This window comes from Pyxicephalus adspersus, chromosome 12 (assembly GCF_032062135.1).
Source record: "Pyxicephalus adspersus chromosome 12, UCB_Pads_2.0, whole genome shotgun sequence".
In the NCBI taxonomy this organism is placed as follows: domain Eukaryota; kingdom Metazoa; phylum Chordata; class Amphibia; order Anura; family Pyxicephalidae; genus Pyxicephalus; species Pyxicephalus adspersus.
Genome location: NC_092869.1, coordinates 37,648,506 through 37,668,546, shown reverse-complemented (window position 1 = coordinate 37,668,546; position 20,041 = coordinate 37,648,506). Strand labels below are relative to the sequence as shown.

The following is a 20,041-nucleotide window of genomic DNA, read 5'->3' as shown; positions in this document are numbered from 1 at the left end:
TTACCAGTCTGCTCCTACTGGGATCCCGATGTGTGCATAAATCAAAAAAAAAAAAAAGAATACCTGGCTACAATTGCAAAACTGGGTGTCAGACTCACAGTGATATCATCATATCTTTATTCTGCACTATACCTAGAACGTTGTTAACCACATATGACTGAATGACTCACATCTCTATCACAAAAGGTTCTGACACCTGTGTGGCCTCTTACCTACATGCCTACATGGCAAACAAAGACAACTTGACACTGTAGCAGTCACTTCCCCTCCTTCCTAGGCAGGTATATCAGCTGTCTTAAAAAATATGTTGTACAAAGGGCCTTGTGAAAGCATCTTGCACCCAAAAGCATCTTATGAAAGCATCTTGCACCCAAAAGAAAAATGAAAAAATGTTGAATTGTTGGTGCAGAATAATTACATATAGATAGATGTTTGCAAAAGATTTATGTTTTTGTTAGGATGGGTAAAGATTAAAGTAGAGCTAAACCTACTCCCTAAAACTTCCTATAAGCCTTAATATGTTTAAAAAAGCTGGTTTTAGTAATTTTAAAGACCCACTCACACTACATGCATTAGGCTGCATTGGATTGCATTGCTAAACCCAGTGCAATAACCAGCTATATTCCTTGTTTATGACAAACCAAATTGACCACAACATGTTGCATTGCTGTGCGCATTGTGAAAATGAAGCATGCTGTATGTAAGGCAAGACAGAACACGGGAAAGCAAAGAAATGGATCTTGCTCTGAATAAAAAATATGCACATCAATGTAATGTCTTCAAAAATGCACACCAACACAATGCAATATCAAACTGTGTCAAATAAAGTGCTCTTAATTTCAAAAAAATTGGTATACTTCCAGCCTAAATCTGCAGTTGTCTTTGTGATAAAACCTGCTGATCCTGCTATCATGGTTCCTGTTTTAGGCACGTCCTATAATGGGGTGACAACTTGTGTTTATGTTGTGTGTCTTTGTTACATGTATGCCTTGTGGACAGTAAAAGGGGCCACACATTGCCAGGCATGGTCTGTTCTTGCCACTATTATAAAGCTGAATGTTAGAGTGACTGAAGCTAGACAGCAAGTGGCTGAAGGAGACAGCGGAAGATCAATGGCACCAAAATGCACAAAAGGATAAAAAAAGTAAAAACAGCATTAAATTAAAATGATATGGTTATGGTACAAAGTGCTTTGGACAACTAAATGTCATCATTTAAGAATTAGATCTATTTTGCTATAGATTTTGCTCTAGGTCCTCTCCACTGTTGGCCATGTGCCTAAAAGCCCAAGTACCTGGTCACATGATCTTTGTGTAAGAGGAGGCTCAGAGTTCATTTTAGATTGTCCCCTATGGTAGAGACCGCATTACTGAATGCTTAGGCCTTTACACACATCATTCGCACAATGGGCCTGATTTTTTAAAGCAAAAGGATACGCTTTCATCAGTAAAGCAGGGTGATCCTGCAAACCTGGAATGAATTTCTTCAAAGCCATTTGCTAGCAAATGTTTTGAATCCAGGACCAGATTAATTCCAGGTTTGCTGGATCACCCAGCTTCATTGATGAAAGTGTATCCCTTCCAGCCTTGGAGACCATTATTAAATTAGGTTCAATATTGTAGAGTTATCTTCATAACAAGAGGTAAGGGAGAATCTTCCAACTCCTGTTTCAGGTACAATGGAGAATTCCCTCACTTTGGAGGACAAATTACAATGCTGGGTGTTAACCCTTCCCTATTGTATGTAAAACTAAGAATTAGTTAAACATAACCTTCTGTTTCTTACCTTTTGGTTTATGCACTCGGATACCTACAATCTTATTAAGATTCATTGTCACATTGATGATATTCATTGTGAAAAAAAAAAAACTTTCAGACTTTTTAATTAAAAAAAAAAAAACACCATTTGTAAATGGTGCCAGGTTCTCTCAGTCGTGTCAACGGCAATGAGCAGCGTGACTTAACCTGTCTTATTTAGGAAGCAGAATCTAAATTTCTCATACTTCACATAAACAGAGGGGTCATTAAACTGACGTACTGTGTGAGTCAGATAAACACATCTACAGTCAATGAACAATACTGGAAATTCTGCACCGCCAAATGAACCGCTTGCTTCTCGCCATTGTGATGTAAGGTGGTAATAGTGTAATATGGTACAAACTAGATTTCTGTTTTCATATCTAAAGTCAATTCTCGTTAAGATGATGCAGAGTCCACATTGTGTTTTAGAAATTCCAGGAAATGGTATTATATAGTTTAGTTTTAAATCCATGCCAAGACGATGCGGCTTATTATTTTAGCTGTGGAAGTGCCTCACAGGATATTTTCAAGTTTTACCCACCCTTATAAACAATTAGGAACTTTCGGAAATAAAGGTGAGGCAATTAAAGATTAAATTAAGTCTCCACTCTTGCTTTTTATTTTTTTTGGCCTGAATCTAATGCAAGTTATGATTTGCAACTGATGTTTGTTAGGGAATGCTTTAAAATACCCTTTTTATTTAGTGAAAATGCTGTTTCATGCCCTCACACTGCAATGCACTATACTGGCAGAGCTTAGTAACTGCCATTCCCCATAGTAAAAGTGCCCGCACGGAGACATGGATAGTAAAGAATTACTTCATGCTGATTGCGGAGTTTTTTTTTTTTTATGGTGACCATTGGAGTGTACAATCATATTTAAACACTGCAGGAAAATAGAGATAGGACTATAAAAATGGGTTGTTAGTACAATGGCTGACTGCATATCTATCACAGTTATTTCAAATAGACTCTAAATTTGGGCAGGATTTTGACCAATTACAAATAAGAACCACTGCAAAATTTGTGCCCTCAACTGACTATTTGATTTGAATAACAGATAAGTATCTACTCATCAGTATCTTTTGATCTTTAATCCCCAAACATGTCACACAGTTGCAATCATAAGTGTGGGATAAGGTAAACCATAGGCCAATGCTGAGGATGCTCCAAGAGATGGGAAATCCCTGTTCGATTAAACACATAAACACAGTTTGTGTTCATTTGACTTATTTTTACCATCACATGTGATTAGGGTTAATCAATGACTGCTTACAGTTGGTCTTCTTACTTAGGATTTCCAGCCAATCTGATCATTTCATCAGACCAATGGCCTGAACCAAAGTAAAAATTGGCAGTAATAGGCCCAACTTATCAACACGTGTTCACTTACAATTTGAACACATGTAATGAATTACATTTTACTATACATCACAAATCATTCTAGACATATTTATGTGCAAACACAGAAAGACCATGACCTACCTTGATATTTTGCTGCCATATTTGCAAATGACTCCAAGAATGACAATGACACAGGATCCCCTGCAAATGAAAAAAAAACAGTAAACATATAATCTAAAAAGCGACAGTAAAAGTTTAAGTAAATTTTATATGGTTAAGGTTAAAAAAACATAATTGTATCCAGTATTATGTTCAGTAGATATTAAAGGATAATTATACTTTTAAACAAAGAGTACATAACCATTTTGTCCGCCCTGCATCGACTCATGTATGCTTTAGGTGGACATGAACTTCAAAAGTTAAGATATTCTAAGTTAAGGGAACATTAATAATGGTTTTCTTGCTTAAGCCATACATTGATAAGGCCACCAGTGTCAGCAATAGCCCCTGAAACATAGCAAAGCATTTCTGATATGCGAGTGTGTCTAGGCTCTCCTGTATTGTAGCTTCAAAGCACATTGCAGTGTGAAATCCAAGGCACAGCTGCCTCAGCTTGCTAGTATCAAATAAATCAGATTGAGATCTGTAGTGTAATGCTTTGCTACTTCGTGTTCTCCTTGCTGTAGGATTAGCATGAGGAAGGAATGCCGTGACACTCTGTAGAACAAGACTTTGCAGGTCAGGCTATACTAGTCATTGGTCTTTTGCCCCTGTATGCCTTTTTGAAATCCAGAGTTAATTTGAAAGCTTCCAGAGTTAATTTCCTCTTTAATACCTTAATGTTTGGGGTTAGCTACAATGCTACATCCTTCAGCAAAATCTTCTCTGTGTTGGCCATATCTACACAGTCGCTTCATATGCACTTTTATGGGGCTCTCTTCCAAGGAAAGGCACGCAAGAAAAATTGTCTTATACAATCCTAGGGGAATTGACTGTGAAGGTGCAGACAGTGCAGGGATTATAGGTTAGGATGTAACCCTAAAATAGGCTGAGAGGGGTGAGTTTTGTGATCTGATATTTCTTTGCCCAGTTATGTTATAAATATAGGTCTTGTCCCCTTCCCCTTGTCCCTGATGAGTTCATCTCTCCACCACTCTGTTCTCACATTCTAGCAGCTTGTTCCTTGCTTTTCTGTACAATCCATAGCTAAGGTGTTTTGAATGTCTCCCATAGATTTACTTACGGTCATAATACGGTCAGTCAATTTAAAACAGCTGCATGCTTAGTTACGTATTTTTTAGCTTGTAATAGGCCCTGGTGACATTTTTTTTTATAAATGGTCCAAAATGCAGGTGAGCAGACTGCATATGGTTTAAAAGTCCTTAAGGAGACACTACCACCTTGCCCTTAGCCAACCCCATTGACCCCCGCCCCATTATTTTTATGAATCTGCAAGGTAACACAATCTCGGTCAAGTTTTTTCAGTAGTAAGCTTTTTTTAATACTGGTCATCTGCTCTGTATCTAAAACATATAATAATAACCTATAGATTTTCCATTAAACAATATGTAAATATAATTGCATACAGATGCTAAATTAATTACTGCTAAAAATGATGAGATTATTAGAAATTAGAATCTCCCACAGATGCCTAGAACATGATGAATTCTGTGTCCCCTGCCTTCCTGACCTGCAATTATCAGCAGATGCTTTCAGCCATGTAGTTATAACAGGAAATATACACAGATATTAAATCGCAGACAGCTCCATACAAGCAACAGAATCCAGTGGAGGCCTTGTGTGATGCTGGGGCTGAGTATTAAATTGCTACACAGAAAACTTTCTCTGTAGCTCGCAGCAACCTGCTAAACTCCAGCAATCATGTTCCACTGTTGGACCCAAAGCCTTCTTCCCTGCATACCTGTCCCTTTTTTTACTTCGATATGTGGCTTCTTCACACATGTATTGGGTTGCATTTGTCAATTCAATCCCAACAAATGTTTTTCTTAGTGGCACCTATACAATGAATTGTAATGTGTCCTGAAGTACTGCGAGTCCACCCTCACTATATGATAACATACAACTAGGGAGGGTGTAAACACCACGCTGGGTATCAGGACATGGGCAGAGTGCCACCACTGTCGCTCTGCCCTGAGTGCACTGTCAACTGACGAGAAAGTACATAAAATTCTTTAATGAATTTTACAGGATTTTTCCTTTTAATGTGGGGGGAACTAAAGATTAAGAAATGCAATTGGATGTCTCCTTTAAGTTGTTGAAATAGGAAATGTATTGTCTTTGCACATACATACGTGCATGGTTGCCATAAACGTCACAATACTACTTTTTCAAAAATTCCTCTCAGACCTTCATTTATGTTTTCCCTCAAAGCTGAACTAACACAGAATTAAACACTCCGACATATATTTACATGGTCAAATCATGACTTCTACCCCCAGAAGGTAGCGCATCTGGAAACTTACAGCTCATGTAGAAGAGAATAGCCGTGTGATGAGGGCTGAGTGAAACCATCTTGAACCTCTCATCTGTCATGGAAGGTACCAGCTGCAATGGTAAGATGCGATCTCTGTCTCTATATACGGCTTCTGCTACCTCATCATCCTGGACCTCTGCGGTTAAAAAAAACATTTGGAAACTTAAATATTTACAAGTCACTGACACATGTTTAAATACCAATCCCAGGGCGAAAAATTAAATAGCCATTTTTCAATAAAGGGTTCCTGTCAAGAGATGCCCATAAGTCTCATTGACTGGAAATGTGAGGACTAAGTCAAACAATACTTAAATAGAGAAGAATAAAAAAAAAGAAGTTAATAATAAAGCTAAAACAAGTTTTATTGTATTCAAAAGATACGTGTAATGTATCTAATGATGTGTGTAATACTATACAACATGCATACTTCTATTTAAGAATAAACCAGAGAAATTAAAAAGCAAAATATTTATGTTTTTGGCAAACCATATACTGAAATGCCGTCACTTTGCTGCTCCTTGGCCACTGCAAGCGTTAGAACCGTTGGATGGGTCGAACACACAAGTAGCTAGTAGCTACAGCCCTATGGGCTCATGTTTTGCCATGCCTCCCCCTCCATCACATAATATTAGCATTTTTTTACTACAAACACTACTCCATTGAGTTGTATATACCCTAAACAGACGATTTCACCCACCATTAGGAATTGTAAATAACACCCCATTATGATTTTATCACCATGACCTCATACAGCAGTGACAAATAACCCCCCTGCAGGCTACACCTCTCCTGCAGGCAACTAGTACAGGTGGGCACACTGCGGTCGCCCAGCCATGAAACCAGGCCAATCCCTCCAGGAGCTACTGCTTTTTCCCAGTGGGGCAGATGCTGATAAGAGCCGTTGGTCCCTGGGTTTGATTTTGATGAAAAGAAGGGAAATTCTCAAAGTCAAGAAGCACAATTAGCTTGCCCAATATGCCTGCCATTGGTAGCAGACTGCCCAAGTACAGTTCAGCCACTGAGGGTTACCAGCTTTGAGCAGATTTTTCATGCAAACATGGGAAACAGATGGCTTCCTGTTAGCGCCCATTGCACTTTAAGAGGAGGCAATAATAACCATCAATGGCTGAATAGAGACTATTTTCATAGATGCGGACAGAACAGACAAGCTGCCTTTTTTTGCTGTCCTATTCTTTAAATTGGAGGGCCTCTATAGAGCACAAAAGAATTTTTCCTAACGATTGAGCTATGCTTATTACAAACAGTACCAGGGTCGGCAGGTTTGTCTTCTGTTTTCTCTGCTGCTTCTTCATTGGTTGTAACATGTAGAAGATTCTGAATTTGCTGGATGTCCTCTAACTTCATGTACTTCACTGGAAAATTCTGGAAGCAAAAATGGATATACCTGGTTAATAAAATATTTACAACCCACATAGCTTTTCAGTCTGTCCAACGTTTCAGTATTCCATAATGGTTTAACTCACCAGAAACCCCCCACCCGATAAACCACCTTCATAAGTGTCAGCAGGACTTCTCCATCACCTCTCACCTTGGACATAAACTGTTCGTGTTTTGGGGGTTCACTGGACTGGACAGATGCCTGAGACTGTCCACATTCTTAGTGCTCTATATTGTCTATAGCCAGGGTATGACGTACATTACACCCATAGCTGAGGGGTGAGACAGATATTTCAGCACCAAGATCTCCTTGCTGCAGTCCCAATGACCTTTACATTGATTTTTAAATGAGCTGACTTGTCTGGAGTTTTACACACCACTTACCTCTTCTGCTCTTTTTATGCCTACATTTGTATCAGAAGGGATTTCAACACCAGACTTCTCCCTGAAATACAAAAATCAAAGCTGCTTATATTTTGTCCTCCCTTGGTAGCTCCACATCAACATACTAATAATTTTTTTTTTTAATATTCCTGTTTTCATTACATACTTTATTTTAGTTATGCAGTGCAGGCAGATCATGGCTGGTGGAAAAAGATCAGCAGGATGCTGTAGATAGATTCCGGAGAACATTAAAGCACCTTGCCTCAATACTCCTGTCAAGAGCTTTGCACACTTCCCCAGGTACCAGGTGCTTGCAAATGAAGAGTGGTGGTAGAGTAAAGGAAAGAGGAGCTTGTACATGTAGGGGTCACAGAATTAAAGCCAATGTTGTGCTTTGCTTTAATTCTTGGAACAAATTCCCCTGAATACCTTCATTTAGATATATTTCTCAATAGCCATAAAATGTATAAATCCACAGTAAGAAAACCATGTTTTTCCCCTCCCTGATACTACCTTTTTAAAATTTTCAGAGACGTCATCTCTGGGCTGTTTATATCCAGTGCAGAGAGCTAATGGAGGTAGTGACTAGAAAGCTATAGAAAGGGGCAAAAACAGCAGTGATTGGTGTTTTTTACAAAGACAAAATTTCATGCAGAGTTACTGCACGGATCTTAAAGAAATATACAAAGCACACCAGAATTCAAATAAGGATACACATGGTTCTTGTATTTAGACAATATTTTCTTATCCCAGATTTTCATTTTACATAAACTAGCATGAGCACTGACCAATGAAACCCTTTAAGGGGTTATGTAATCCTGAACTTTCCTGAATTTGCTCCCCTTTGGTCTGTTCAGAATATAAAGAATTTTGTTATATTTGTTCAATAAATACTTGCTGATCTGGTGAAAAATATGCGAGGGTAATAACTTCTTGCCCGCTGTGCCTCCATCAAGTGATATTAGGTAACGGTATTCCCAGATTTCTTTTATGGACTACTGTTATAATGAATAGAAGGAGCTAAGCATATTTTACTACTACCCTAGGGTGACAAATCTCCTTCCCCATAGACACAGCACAATGAATGAGCGTTGCCATTCTCAAACTGGAAATGTTAAATTGGCAAGATCAGCAGGTCAAAACTAAAGGTAAAAACCTAATGCACATCCAAGCACTGGTAAACAAAAATATTAGATTTTTTTATGGTTAATTAAAATTTTAAATGTTGTGTCTCAATAATATTACCTGAGCAAGATAGCTACCCCAGCTTTCCCCAGAAGTTGCTGGGCTACTTCTTCTGCTGTCTCCAAATCAACATCATATGTCTCCTGCTGGCTGATGATGAAAACGACAGGCAGGCCAAGCTGGAGGTGAACACTGGTGAATTTATCTGGATCGCCGGAAACTTCACCCTGAAAATCCACAGACAGCATTTATTTATAAGGTTTAAAGGTGCCTTTCATGTAATCCCTGATCATATTTCAAATCACTTTTGTGTTAAAAGGAAATCTAGGCGTTTTAAAGTGCAGGAATCAGGAACAGCTATCAAAACAGGTCATGCACAGGCAAATATAACACAATGCAAGAGAGGACAGATGGGGGGGAGGACATACACGCAATGCTATAGCATATGGAAATCAAGCAATTTTTGTATATAAAGCATTGCAAATATTAGGACTCCAACCCATATAGCAGAGGATTAAGGGTTAGTGGATTACTGGAGCCCACTTAGTCAAGTGCTCCTTTTCTCCAATGAGGAGCCAATAGCCATGAAAATATTTTTAACATTCTGTTAAAGGTCACAATTGATTTGCTTAAGAATAAACTGCAAATACCAAACTGTAGAGAGAAGTTAGAATATGACTACCCCCACACAGACTTCTGTACTACAAGGGATAATTTTGCTTCCAGCAATGTGGTGTATTCTAAATCTCACCAAAAAGGGTCCCCAAAACAGTACAGGAGCATCATCTTGAAAGATTTTTAAATTTAGATATTTAGCATTTTGAAGACATCATAGACACTGTGTTTGGAAGCCAGGAGCAATTGGGAAAGTTTAATGCATATTTTAAAGTATATCTTATTATATTGGGTTGACCTTTCACTTTTATTTCATATATATAAATATTCCATAATTGCTGAAAATTTTAACTCCTAAAACCTTTACTACTTACCCACTATTCCATATCCCCCCTCTTATTGTGTGTTACTCCCCCCACCTCTTAGATTGTAAGTGTCACTATCTGTATCTGTCTGTCATTTGCAACCCCTATTTAATGTACAGCGCTGCGTTGGTGCTATGTTGGTGCTATGTTGGTGCTATATAAGAACAGTTTGTTAATATTATTATTAATGCACAATGAGTGATAATGAAAACACTTTTAAATTACTACATTTAGGTTCACATTTTCCACATTGTGGTGGTTGTCAATGTCAAATACTATGCAGTAAACATATGCAACAAGCATTGATGCTTTACAAATGAAGCTGGACAATGGCTTCATTTCTAGTGTTGTGCCAGGTTAAACTTACCACCAGGGGAAGACTCAAGACTTTCAGGAACCGGTGGATGTTGAGAGTTGTCAGAGGTTGCTCCATCATAGTTCGGTGGCATTCTTGGCTCACACTTGTCACTGACTTGCAGTGGATAAAGAAAAGCTTGGCAGATACTTGGCTAGGCTCTTCTGTGCTAAAATTAAAATGATTTAGAATATAGGTATCATTTTACAGAATAAGTAAAGGTAAAGAATGTACAGTATTGCAAGGTAGGAAAGAAATGAAAACAGGAAACAGAAATATTGCCCAAGTCAAGGGAAATCCCATTAAGACAATGATCACTGGGGTTGCCAGGATATCTGCATGTGCCTGGCCTGAATGAACTCCCATGTCTCCCATTCAAGTTGGCCAAACATTGGGATGCAGAAAAAGGGAGAAGATGGCATCGCCCTGTGACAGAAAGGGGGCAGGTGAGTATAGCGGGTTGAGTTCTGCTTTAACATTCAGCTATTTATCAAAAAAAAAGAACTGACATTTGTATTTTCATTGCAGTACTTGTTTCAGAAGTCCTATAAGCAGATTTTTTTAGAATTTAATGCTGATCTATGGGAAAGGTAAATATTGACCCATGTGTATCCTTACTTAAATCTTAGTGTGTCTTTATATTTCTTCCAGATCTGTGCAGTGATCCAGTGTGAAATATTTTCTTTGCTTCACGTAATAAAGACCAATCACTGCTGCTCTTTCCTTGTGCAGGGTGACTGGTCTTGTAACTGCCCCCTCCTCAGGTTTTCTGCAGGCAACCTGTAGTGAGTGGGCCTGATAGGTCTCTCCCATCTATCTACAGTGTTCACAAGGTATATACACAACACAGTGACTATGTCACAGCAACTTTAATTTGGTAATATCTGGGTTACCAAATTGGTGCACACAACCAAGATTCATATTTGTGCATGGATTTCTTTCTGGCAAATAAGGAAAACATTTTATTAAAAATGTTCTGCCCCAAATGTATAAAAAAAAAGCACAGAGCATGAAACAAACAGTAAAAACAGTATTATTACTACTTGTATTTATATAGCACCAACATAATAAGCAGTGCTTTACCAAGTCTATTGTCATGCCAAAGAATTTTAATCCAAGTAACATTTTTTTCTCTTGAAAATGCATGCAAAAAAAATGTGTGATAAAGCGATTAAGAGCATCTGAAAACACATGAAAGACAAGTATAAAAACCCATGAATTATAAAATGCAAATCTTTAAAGCAGCTCTAATTGTTTGTTTCAGATTATGAATAATAAACCTCTTAAAACTTTAGGATGAACCAACAGTGACCTCTGCTGGATAACAATAGAACACCAACACAGGAAATAGCAACTTTCAGCAAAAGTGCATCATTCTGTGACCTGCTCATACAAATTAGTAGATACTCCTTCATAAGTGGAAAAGCCAGGAAGTCTAGTCAATGGGCCTGATTTAATAAAGCTCTGGGGAAGACTGGAGAAGATAGACTATTATGGAAGAACTTGGGTGATCCAGCAAAGATGGAATGGATCTAATCGAGGAATGAAGATCAGTATTAGCAAATGATTTATAGGAAATCCATTCCAGGTTTACTGGATAACCAAGATTCCTCCCATGATAGTGTATCTTCTACAGTAAAATTTTGCAAAGGGAGAGGAGAGAAAAAGGGGGAAGGGAAAATAAAGGGGAGGAAGGAAGGGGTAAGATGGGGAGAAAAAGGTTTATCCTTCTTTTTCTCCCCATCGTACCCCTTCCTTCCTCCCCTTTATTTTCCTCCCCCCCCCCCCCTTTACATTGATAAGCACTAACTAGGTTCTCCTAGTTTATCACATAAATCTCCCCTTATGGTACTTCCTTTCTGCTTACTATATTCTACAGTCTTGGAAAACTTGATAAATCAGGCCCTATCTACCTTACAGCCCGACTCCAGTAGACAGGTTCCATGTCATTACAAGGGTCCATTAGAGGTTGCTAGAGGTTCCTTGAGCAATAAGCAGTTTGAGCCACTTAGGTCAGATTTATAGAAACCAATGATTTTTTTGGTCTACATGTAAGGCTGGTATTCACTGGCCAGCAATGTAAAAGGCATTTTTTTCTACTAAGCACCAGGCCAATGTACTGTGAGCTATAGATATAGTAATTATAGCAGGGGTTCCCTAAAGACCTGACATTTAATTCAGTGGGTTCCCCCATGTCAAAAAGGTTGAGAAACACTTCCCCTTCATCTGGGCTTATACATGCCTGGACTCAAAAGGTTACCCTAGGTATTTGTATTCATATAGTAAAAAGAAGTACTGGTGGTATTAACGGCTTGCATACAAACAAAATTGACACAGGGTCTAACCCCACTGGCTTTATTGGATTTTACTAAAATAATGAAATGTAAAAAAAAAAAAAAAAAAAAAAAAAAAGTACAAAAAAGTTGTGGTAAATCAGAACTCCCAATTTAGCTCATCCCAATTTGCTATGTGTTGCATACCTCATACTCTTCAGTAGGCTGGATTCTGTAGTCAGAACAAACTGATGAGTTGATCCATGTATAAAAACTGCTTCCATCACTGACCGGTGCTCTGTAAGAAGTACAGATGGACAATAATACTGAAAAATAGGCTTTACGGATAGATGAGGTGTAAAGATTCTTTTCTTTGTAAAGCAACAAGCCGAATTTATACCATATTGTTAATATGTTACCAGTATATTGTTCCAGTGCGCAAGATAATGCCTAATGGTGCAATTTGTTTTCTTGAATAGTAGCCCAAATGCACCCTGCTGAAGGCCGTGTCTTGTGCTGATAATCTGTAGTTGTTCATGTGTTTTGGTGCATTAGGCCAGTGGCCGCCAAACCTTGGGACCACTAAATTCATAATTTAAAATCTACCAGACCATTAATAGGATTTTTTAAAAAAAAGATAAATACATTTGTAAAATAATGATCTTCCTAATGGTGCCTGGCGACGACTGTGGAGGCTCTGATTCACTGATCAGCTAAAGGTTAAGTGAAGTATTACTATTGTTACTATTATCATTAGTTACATTATGTTTGGTATTACTAAAGAAATGCAAAATATGTGTTTGCTTTTTCTCAGTCATTATGGGTTTATTTCATTCGAATCTAAGACCAAACAAGAAATGATAATTATCAAAGTCAAACTATTCGATGCCATTAAATATAACAGTTAAAGAAAAAACACAGTTAAGGTCATACTTACCTAAAATAAAAATAATAAAACAATCGGATGAGAATCGGTATTCGCAAAGCGGGGTGACTGTTGTAATGGTGGAAACAATACTGAAGCGTACGGCTTGGCAATGGTTGTCACATACAACTTAAGAATACACTGAAGTCACGCTGTTTTTCCGTCTCTAGTACAGTTTGTGAATTTGGTGCAATATAAAAGCGAAATTTGTCATTCAGAATATAAGAATTCTTAGAACATTATATTGTTTTATTATTGATAAAACCTAAAAAGTGCAAATAATGTCTAAATTTGTCTGTAAACCACCAACATTTTCTTGGACCACTGGTTGGCAACCACTGCATTAGCCAGTCTTTTTAAATGAATAGGATGCCTTACCCCCATGAATGTTGGTTGGAGTGTTGACTATGTTAGCCAAGCATTGCTGTCATTTTAACATGTTTCATGCATTGTGAGTTTAAGGCAGAGGTGCTCAGGGAAAGATTTCTGGTGAATAAGGAGATGCACACAACCATTTATTGTCAAGCAAGCAGAATAGAGGACAGTAGGTGACACAAGCGGTAATATAGCAGGAGATAGAAAAACTGCCTTCACTCCTCTCCCCTTGGTGTGTGGGGTAAGTATTGTAGATTAGAAAGGTGAATCACAAGAGAAATTGAACAACATTACAAATATTCTGGCAGATAAAATAGTTCCAATATACCCTATATGGTCAAAAGTATGGAAACTCCCCTCCGAATTATTGAAATCAGATATTTCTAGTGAAGGGGGTAAATACTACATCATACAAAGTCATATTTGACTATTGTGTGCTTCGAACCTTGTAACAATTTGGGGAAGACTCTGTTTCAGCATGGCTGTGCCCCTGTGTACAAAGTCAGCACCATAGAGACAAAGTTTGACAAGTTTGGTGAACTCAACTGAGACCTCGACCCTGATTTATGAAAGCTCTCCAAGGCTGGAGAGAATACACTTTCAGAAGTGAACTGGGTGATCCAGCAAACCTGGAATGGATCTGGTCCAGGATTCAAAACATTTGCTAGCAAATAGAAAACTATTTTAAAAAATCCATTCCATGTTTTCTGGACCACCCAGCTTCACTTCTGAAAGTGTATTCTCTCCAGCCTTGGAGAGCTTTCATAAATCAGGGCCCTCATCTCAACCTTGGTGATGAACTGGAATTTTAATTGCCAGGTGTTCTCATCCAACATAAGTACCTAACGTTCTTTTGGCTAAATGAGATTGGTGTTGATTAGTATTTCCCAACCAGGCTTCCTCCAGGGGTTGCTTGGGGTTCCCTGAGCAATGAGCACTTTGTGCCTTTCAGGTCAGTTCAAGTGACAACAATGTTTTTGGCTATCTGTAAAGGTGACATTATTTACAATGGCCAGCCATGTAAGGGGAATTCTTCCCATCACCACCACACTAATGTACTGTGAGATCAAATTCATAAAGGGGTGAGGATTAGGTGTCCACAATCTTTTGACCATACACACCATGTATGTATTGAATCTTAATGTACACCGTACCTGGGGTTCCAACTGCCTGGACATAGACAAAAATAATATTTTTCTTTCCTTTCATGGCATCTTCTAAGTTTTGAAGTTCCAATATGGAAGTAACATATTTTACTTTATTATAAAGAAGAACACTGAAAGATAATGGATAAGAAAGACAAATGTCAATGTAATTTAAAATCGTTGAAGCTGAAGGCAAATCTGGCATTATTTTGCCTTCCCTGGTTCCACCCCCAACCCCATCAACAAGCTAAATTATTCATTAAATAATTAATGAATAATTTAAAAGAAGCCTAACTGTTCTCATTATCTTATTTTAGGCCTAATGATGATGCTTCTATGTGCAATGCCATCAAATTAGGTTGGCAGGCGGGACCAGCGTGGGTGCTGTAAATAGTTTCTTGAAAACAGGAAGCTGTGGTAACACCCACATAATTAACAAAATACAGACAGCTTCCATGTTACCTTCCTTAGTATAAGACAGAAGCTAAATATCAGTGTTCTCCCAGCCCCTTTTAGCCGGGCGCACACTCTGGCACATTTCTGGAACCACCTGGCTGTGTTTGGGTGGTTACTGATTGGCTGGGTCACAATACAGGGGCCCCCACCTGCCTACAATTTCTTCACACCCAGCTAAAAAAACAATCCTGAGTTGATCACTGGTTATGGATCTCAAATCCAGAAAATAATATCTGTACCCCTTCTATATACTACAGCCTCCTATAAAGCCACTGTTTTATCATGGAATCTGAATTTTTTTCCCCTAATCCAGTCCTAAAGAAGATACATCTGCATATGTAATGTGCCAATATGTCTGCCCTCGCATACTCACAATAAAACGTTGGCAACAATGGCGTTGACATCAAACAAGGTGTCTGTAGGGAATTCCCGTAGAAGCTTTGTCCCCCTAGAGAACAATTATTAGCGATTGCAATAAACCATAAAATTCTGCAAATATAATGTATTAGGGGCAAATGTGTGTGAGGCCTTTGTAATCAACCAGGTTTCATGTGTCATGTTGCTAGTGAAGATTAGAGAATGAAAGCCTGTATACATTGCTATGAGCAATGCAGACAATTTGTACTGAACCCTTTCATGACTTGAGGTGTCCAGATCCCCAAGCCACATTTATTAAAATCAGTGTGCACCTGGTAATGAGAAAATCATTTGTTGTATATAACTTTTTTATTCTACACAATTACAGTACAATTTAAACTGATCATAAAGTGAACTTATCTTTCCTGACCACATTCCCCTATCCTCACCCACCCTCCACCTCCACAGGTGCAAAGACCAAGATCAAACCTTGTTCAATGGATAGTGGCCTCCAAAGGTCAGGGATGGTGGGAGACAGTCCAATAGAAGTTTAGGGAGTACTAATGAGCAAGTGAGGCCTGGACAATGCTACTCAATGAATAAAAAAAGAACAGTGGAGGCTAAGGCCATCAGACCACAATGAATTTAAATTACTGAGCATGGTGTCTGAGAGGTTAGCCAGGACACTACCTGTACAGTTTGTAGGGATTTCCTCAAGGGTCTCTGGTTTCCTCCTACATCCTAAAAACATGCAGTTAAGTTAATTGTTTTCCCCCAAAATTGAGGGACAGTACATAGTGACATGATTATGTATTTGTAAAGTGCTGCGTAATATGTCAGCGCTATATAAATACTGTATATTAATTTATGGAAAAGGACGGTGGCTGAGGTTATTCTTTAGGATTTCAGTGAAAGTCTGAATGTGATACTATGCTACAGCTAACAGTGAATTTATTGAGAACCACTGATGGTCAGTGAGACCCTGTCAACTGTCATTGATGTATTGGAATAGGCCACTCTAAAGTGTTTACCTGAACAAGTAAGCATTTCCCTCTGAACAGAACTTGACTGTGTCTTCTTTCACACAATTAACCTGAAAAAGAGGAAATGGAAAATCAGATGATTTAGTAAAATGAGTAAGTAGAATAATCTCTAACAATGAAAACAAAGAGACACAGATAATATAAAGAGAAGTTTGTGTTTTCAGGCTAAAATCTCTCCTGACCCTGTAAAAGAATAAAAGTTATACCTACATATCTGATATATGGGGGGGGGGGGTCTCCGCACCATGCTGAGATCCAACCACTGCTGCTATTTATCAACAAGCCTTTCCCCCCTCTGGACATAGTGGTAACAGGTTATCTGGGCTGGCAGAAAGAATTAATGAGACCAGCATGGGCTCAGCAGCTTCCGACTGCTCTTCTCACCAGACTTAGAGTGAGATTAGGGGATTTCATTACTGTGCTGCTCTCTGTTCTCCATGCTGGAGAAGAAGCTTTACCTGATGACCTGCAGTGAAAGGACATCCCTGCTACTTAATTCAGTCTGTGCATCTAGAAAAATTCCTCAACCTTTCCTGCTGCTTTTAAATATTATCCCACCAATTACCAGATTACCGTGGATGAATGGGAGGAGTTCTGACAAGGCATTCAAATCAGTAATAAGTGAAATGATCAGCTGCAGGGAGACCACAGCAATACTGATTACTGGACCTTTGTTGTTTGCACACCTTCTACAGTACAGATACAGAATTTAAACAGAATTTATTTAATGAAACATGCTGTGTCTCCTTTTGGTGAACCAAAAAAGAAAACTCAAAATGGTTGACAATATTCTGCATGCTTTGGTATAGAAAAGACTTTACCTTGGCAACATAAATTCCGTAGTCCCCCAGAACGCCAGCAGATTTTTGTAATTCCTCCAGGAAGATGACATTGTTGGCAAACTCTGCAATAAAGTACAAACATACAAATGAGAAAACTCCACAACCTGCAGGGGAACTGGGCATAGAATGCAAACATGTAAAGTAATCTGTAACACTACCAGGTATTGATAAATTCTCATGGAGATCACAATAATACCCTGACAATATTTTATCTGCGTCTCTCTCCACAAAATGGCTCTATCTTTGTTCACATATTGTCCTGGGTCACTATCTACTTGAGTTGCTGGCCCAGAGATAACACAATCACATATAGCAAGGTGCAGTTTCTAGCTCAAATGTCTCAGATGTATCAGCTTCTGCAGCAGCCTATTACGTTGTAGTACATTAATGTAGTCTATGGTCAATTTTTTTTGGGTGGGGAGGAGGCAATTAAGTCCATGTTTTTGGGATGTGGGAGGAAACCGGAGTACCTGGAGAAAACCCACCTAAACACAGGGAGAACCTGCAAACTCCATGCAGATAGTGTCCTGGCTGGGACCCAGCACTGCAAAGGTCAGAGTGCTAACCACTGAACAACCGTGCTGACCTTGATACAAATATTCTTGCTTAGATGGGAGCAGCCAAATAGTGTAACACTAGGCTGCTGATGTATTAGGAAAAATATTTCCTGGAAATATTGATCTATGACATAGATACTCCATATGGATATCTGAGGACTTCCCCTGGAAAAGTAATTCTAATGTTCCTACCAATGTGTTGCAAAGCAATTTCTGTACACATTTTTGTACTTTGTGCATAGCTATTAAACCCAAAGGGGTAGGTAAAACAAAAAAGTGTGTCTAAGGCAATAAGTGTGCAGTGCGGTTACCACTTCCTTATGCCAGTGCATGCCTCAGGGATACGCTACAAGTAGCTTCTACCCTCAGAAGCCCCATATAGCATGAATGGGCTGTCAAATCTTTATACTGCAGCAAATTTAATGAATGTTAAAGCAATGGTATGCACAGTCAATATTTGATCAATAGGTTGAATCAACACTGAATGGGAAAGCCCATTTATTGTTCTATTGACCAGGAATGCTCTCTTAATACCACAAGCTAATGGAAGTGATCCCATTAGAAGGTACTGGTTGATTGGTGCACAGTGGTAGTTCAGGTTAATGATCAAAATCAGGAAGATATTGATTGTTTACCAATCTGGAAGCCACCAATAAGGTTGTATTGTATAATAACCCACCACTGTAAAGTTGGTTTTATGTCCCAGTTAAAAAAAACAATCATTTAAACAATGGTGGTGTTTGTAGTATCTCAGCAGATGGCACACTGCCTGAACTGTTCATTTTCTCACCAGTGTTACTAAAATACAAAAGTGAATTCTTTCCAGATTCCAGGCTGTTGGCATAAGCGTCTGGCCTTAGTTCAGGTAATACAGCTTTTGCTGCAATTGGAAAAACTCCATTGTTCTCCAATAGGAGCAGAAAGAACATTCCGGGAACACCGAGCATCTTCATGAATGGCCTGAACCTGGGAAACAAAAGAATAAATGTTACAAAATGGTTATTCATGTAGATCAGTGATTCTCAACCATAGAATTCATCCAGAAGTTCCTAGAGGTTCCTTGAGCAATGAGCAGTTTAGGTGACATCAATGATCTTTTTGGCTATCTGTAAGGGTGACATTCTTCCCACTGGCCAGCAATATAAAGGACATTCTTCCTACTGACCACCACATCAATGTACAGAATTATGCACAGAATACATGGAGGGGGTGTTTTAGTCCTAACATACATCCCGTCCTAGGATCACAATGCTGCTCCAGAGGGCTGTTGTGCCGCTACCACTTCTCAATCAGCCACCTTCAACCGAGTTGGCATTTGCCCATAACAGCTGACAGGCTTTTTCTATATCAGTCATTAAGATACAACCGACATCTAGAACTGTAAGCACCAGCTGAGAGCACAAGACAGTTGACAAACACCTGGAAAATCAAAGCCTCCCGTATGAACACTCTTATTTGTTTCAATGACATAGCTTGGATGTTAGAAGTTGTCTGAACCAAGCATTACTGGAAGGAGGAAAACCTGAAAAAAGAAGGATAATGTCACCACATCCAAGGACTGTTAAGCTGCAATATATTAGTATCAGGGTTTGGATATACTTTTAAACAACTGTCATTACCAAAAACAATAATCTTAAAAACAAGTCCCTGTAAAAGTAGTTATAAGATATTTACCTGTCCAGCAGCGGATGTCTCCTATTTTTGCTCCAGTGAAGCGTTGCAGCCTCTGTTAAACATTGTATATCATAAACAAGTGACATTTATTTTTATAGATTACCGGTAATTTATTTTTTACAGCTTTCACCCAATAGTGGTTCACCCATCTGATTAGTATGAATCCCAAAGGAAGGTTTAGGATGGAGTTATCCAGTGGCTCCCAGCATCTTGCCAACGCAGTGAAATCTGGTGGCAGTTAGCAGTATTGCTCACTACTACCCCCATTCATTCTCCAGCTGCAGTTCAAGGCAGCAGCTCACTAGCATGAGGAAGCTGTAGCCACACTGAATATGCAACTGAACGATATCTACCCTGTTTCCCCGATTATAAGGCACTGTCTTATATTTTTTGAAATGCCAAAATATGCCCTAGGTCTTATTTTCAGGGGATGTCTTATTTTTCCATGAAGAAGAC

General features: G+C 38.7%; 1 protein-coding gene across 1 annotated transcript in view; it reads right to left on the bottom strand.

Annotated features, from left to right (window-relative positions):
* TXNDC16 (thioredoxin domain containing 16) overlaps positions 1 to 20,041 on the bottom strand; it is a 44,993-nt gene that overhangs the window by 20,085 nt on the left and 4,867 nt on the right. The window contains exons 3-14 of the mRNA XM_072427860.1: positions 18,702 to 18,877; positions 17,334 to 17,416; positions 16,501 to 16,562; positions 15,486 to 15,560; positions 14,666 to 14,787; positions 12,419 to 12,509; positions 9,951 to 10,107; positions 8,664 to 8,830; positions 7,419 to 7,479; positions 6,905 to 7,019; positions 5,626 to 5,772; positions 3,284 to 3,343 (exon numbers count right to left, since the gene is read on the bottom strand). Coding sequence (XP_072283961.1) covers positions 3,284 to 3,343; positions 5,626 to 5,772; positions 6,905 to 7,019; positions 7,419 to 7,479; positions 8,664 to 8,830; positions 9,951 to 10,107; positions 12,419 to 12,509; positions 14,666 to 14,787; positions 15,486 to 15,560; positions 16,501 to 16,562; positions 17,334 to 17,416; positions 18,702 to 18,864 — 1,303 coding nt within the window. The 5' untranslated portion in view covers positions 18,865 to 18,877. The remainder of the gene's footprint in view (positions 1 to 3,283; positions 3,344 to 5,625; positions 5,773 to 6,904; positions 7,020 to 7,418; positions 7,480 to 8,663; positions 8,831 to 9,950; positions 10,108 to 12,418; positions 12,510 to 14,665; positions 14,788 to 15,485; positions 15,561 to 16,500; positions 16,563 to 17,333; positions 17,417 to 18,701; positions 18,878 to 20,041) is intronic.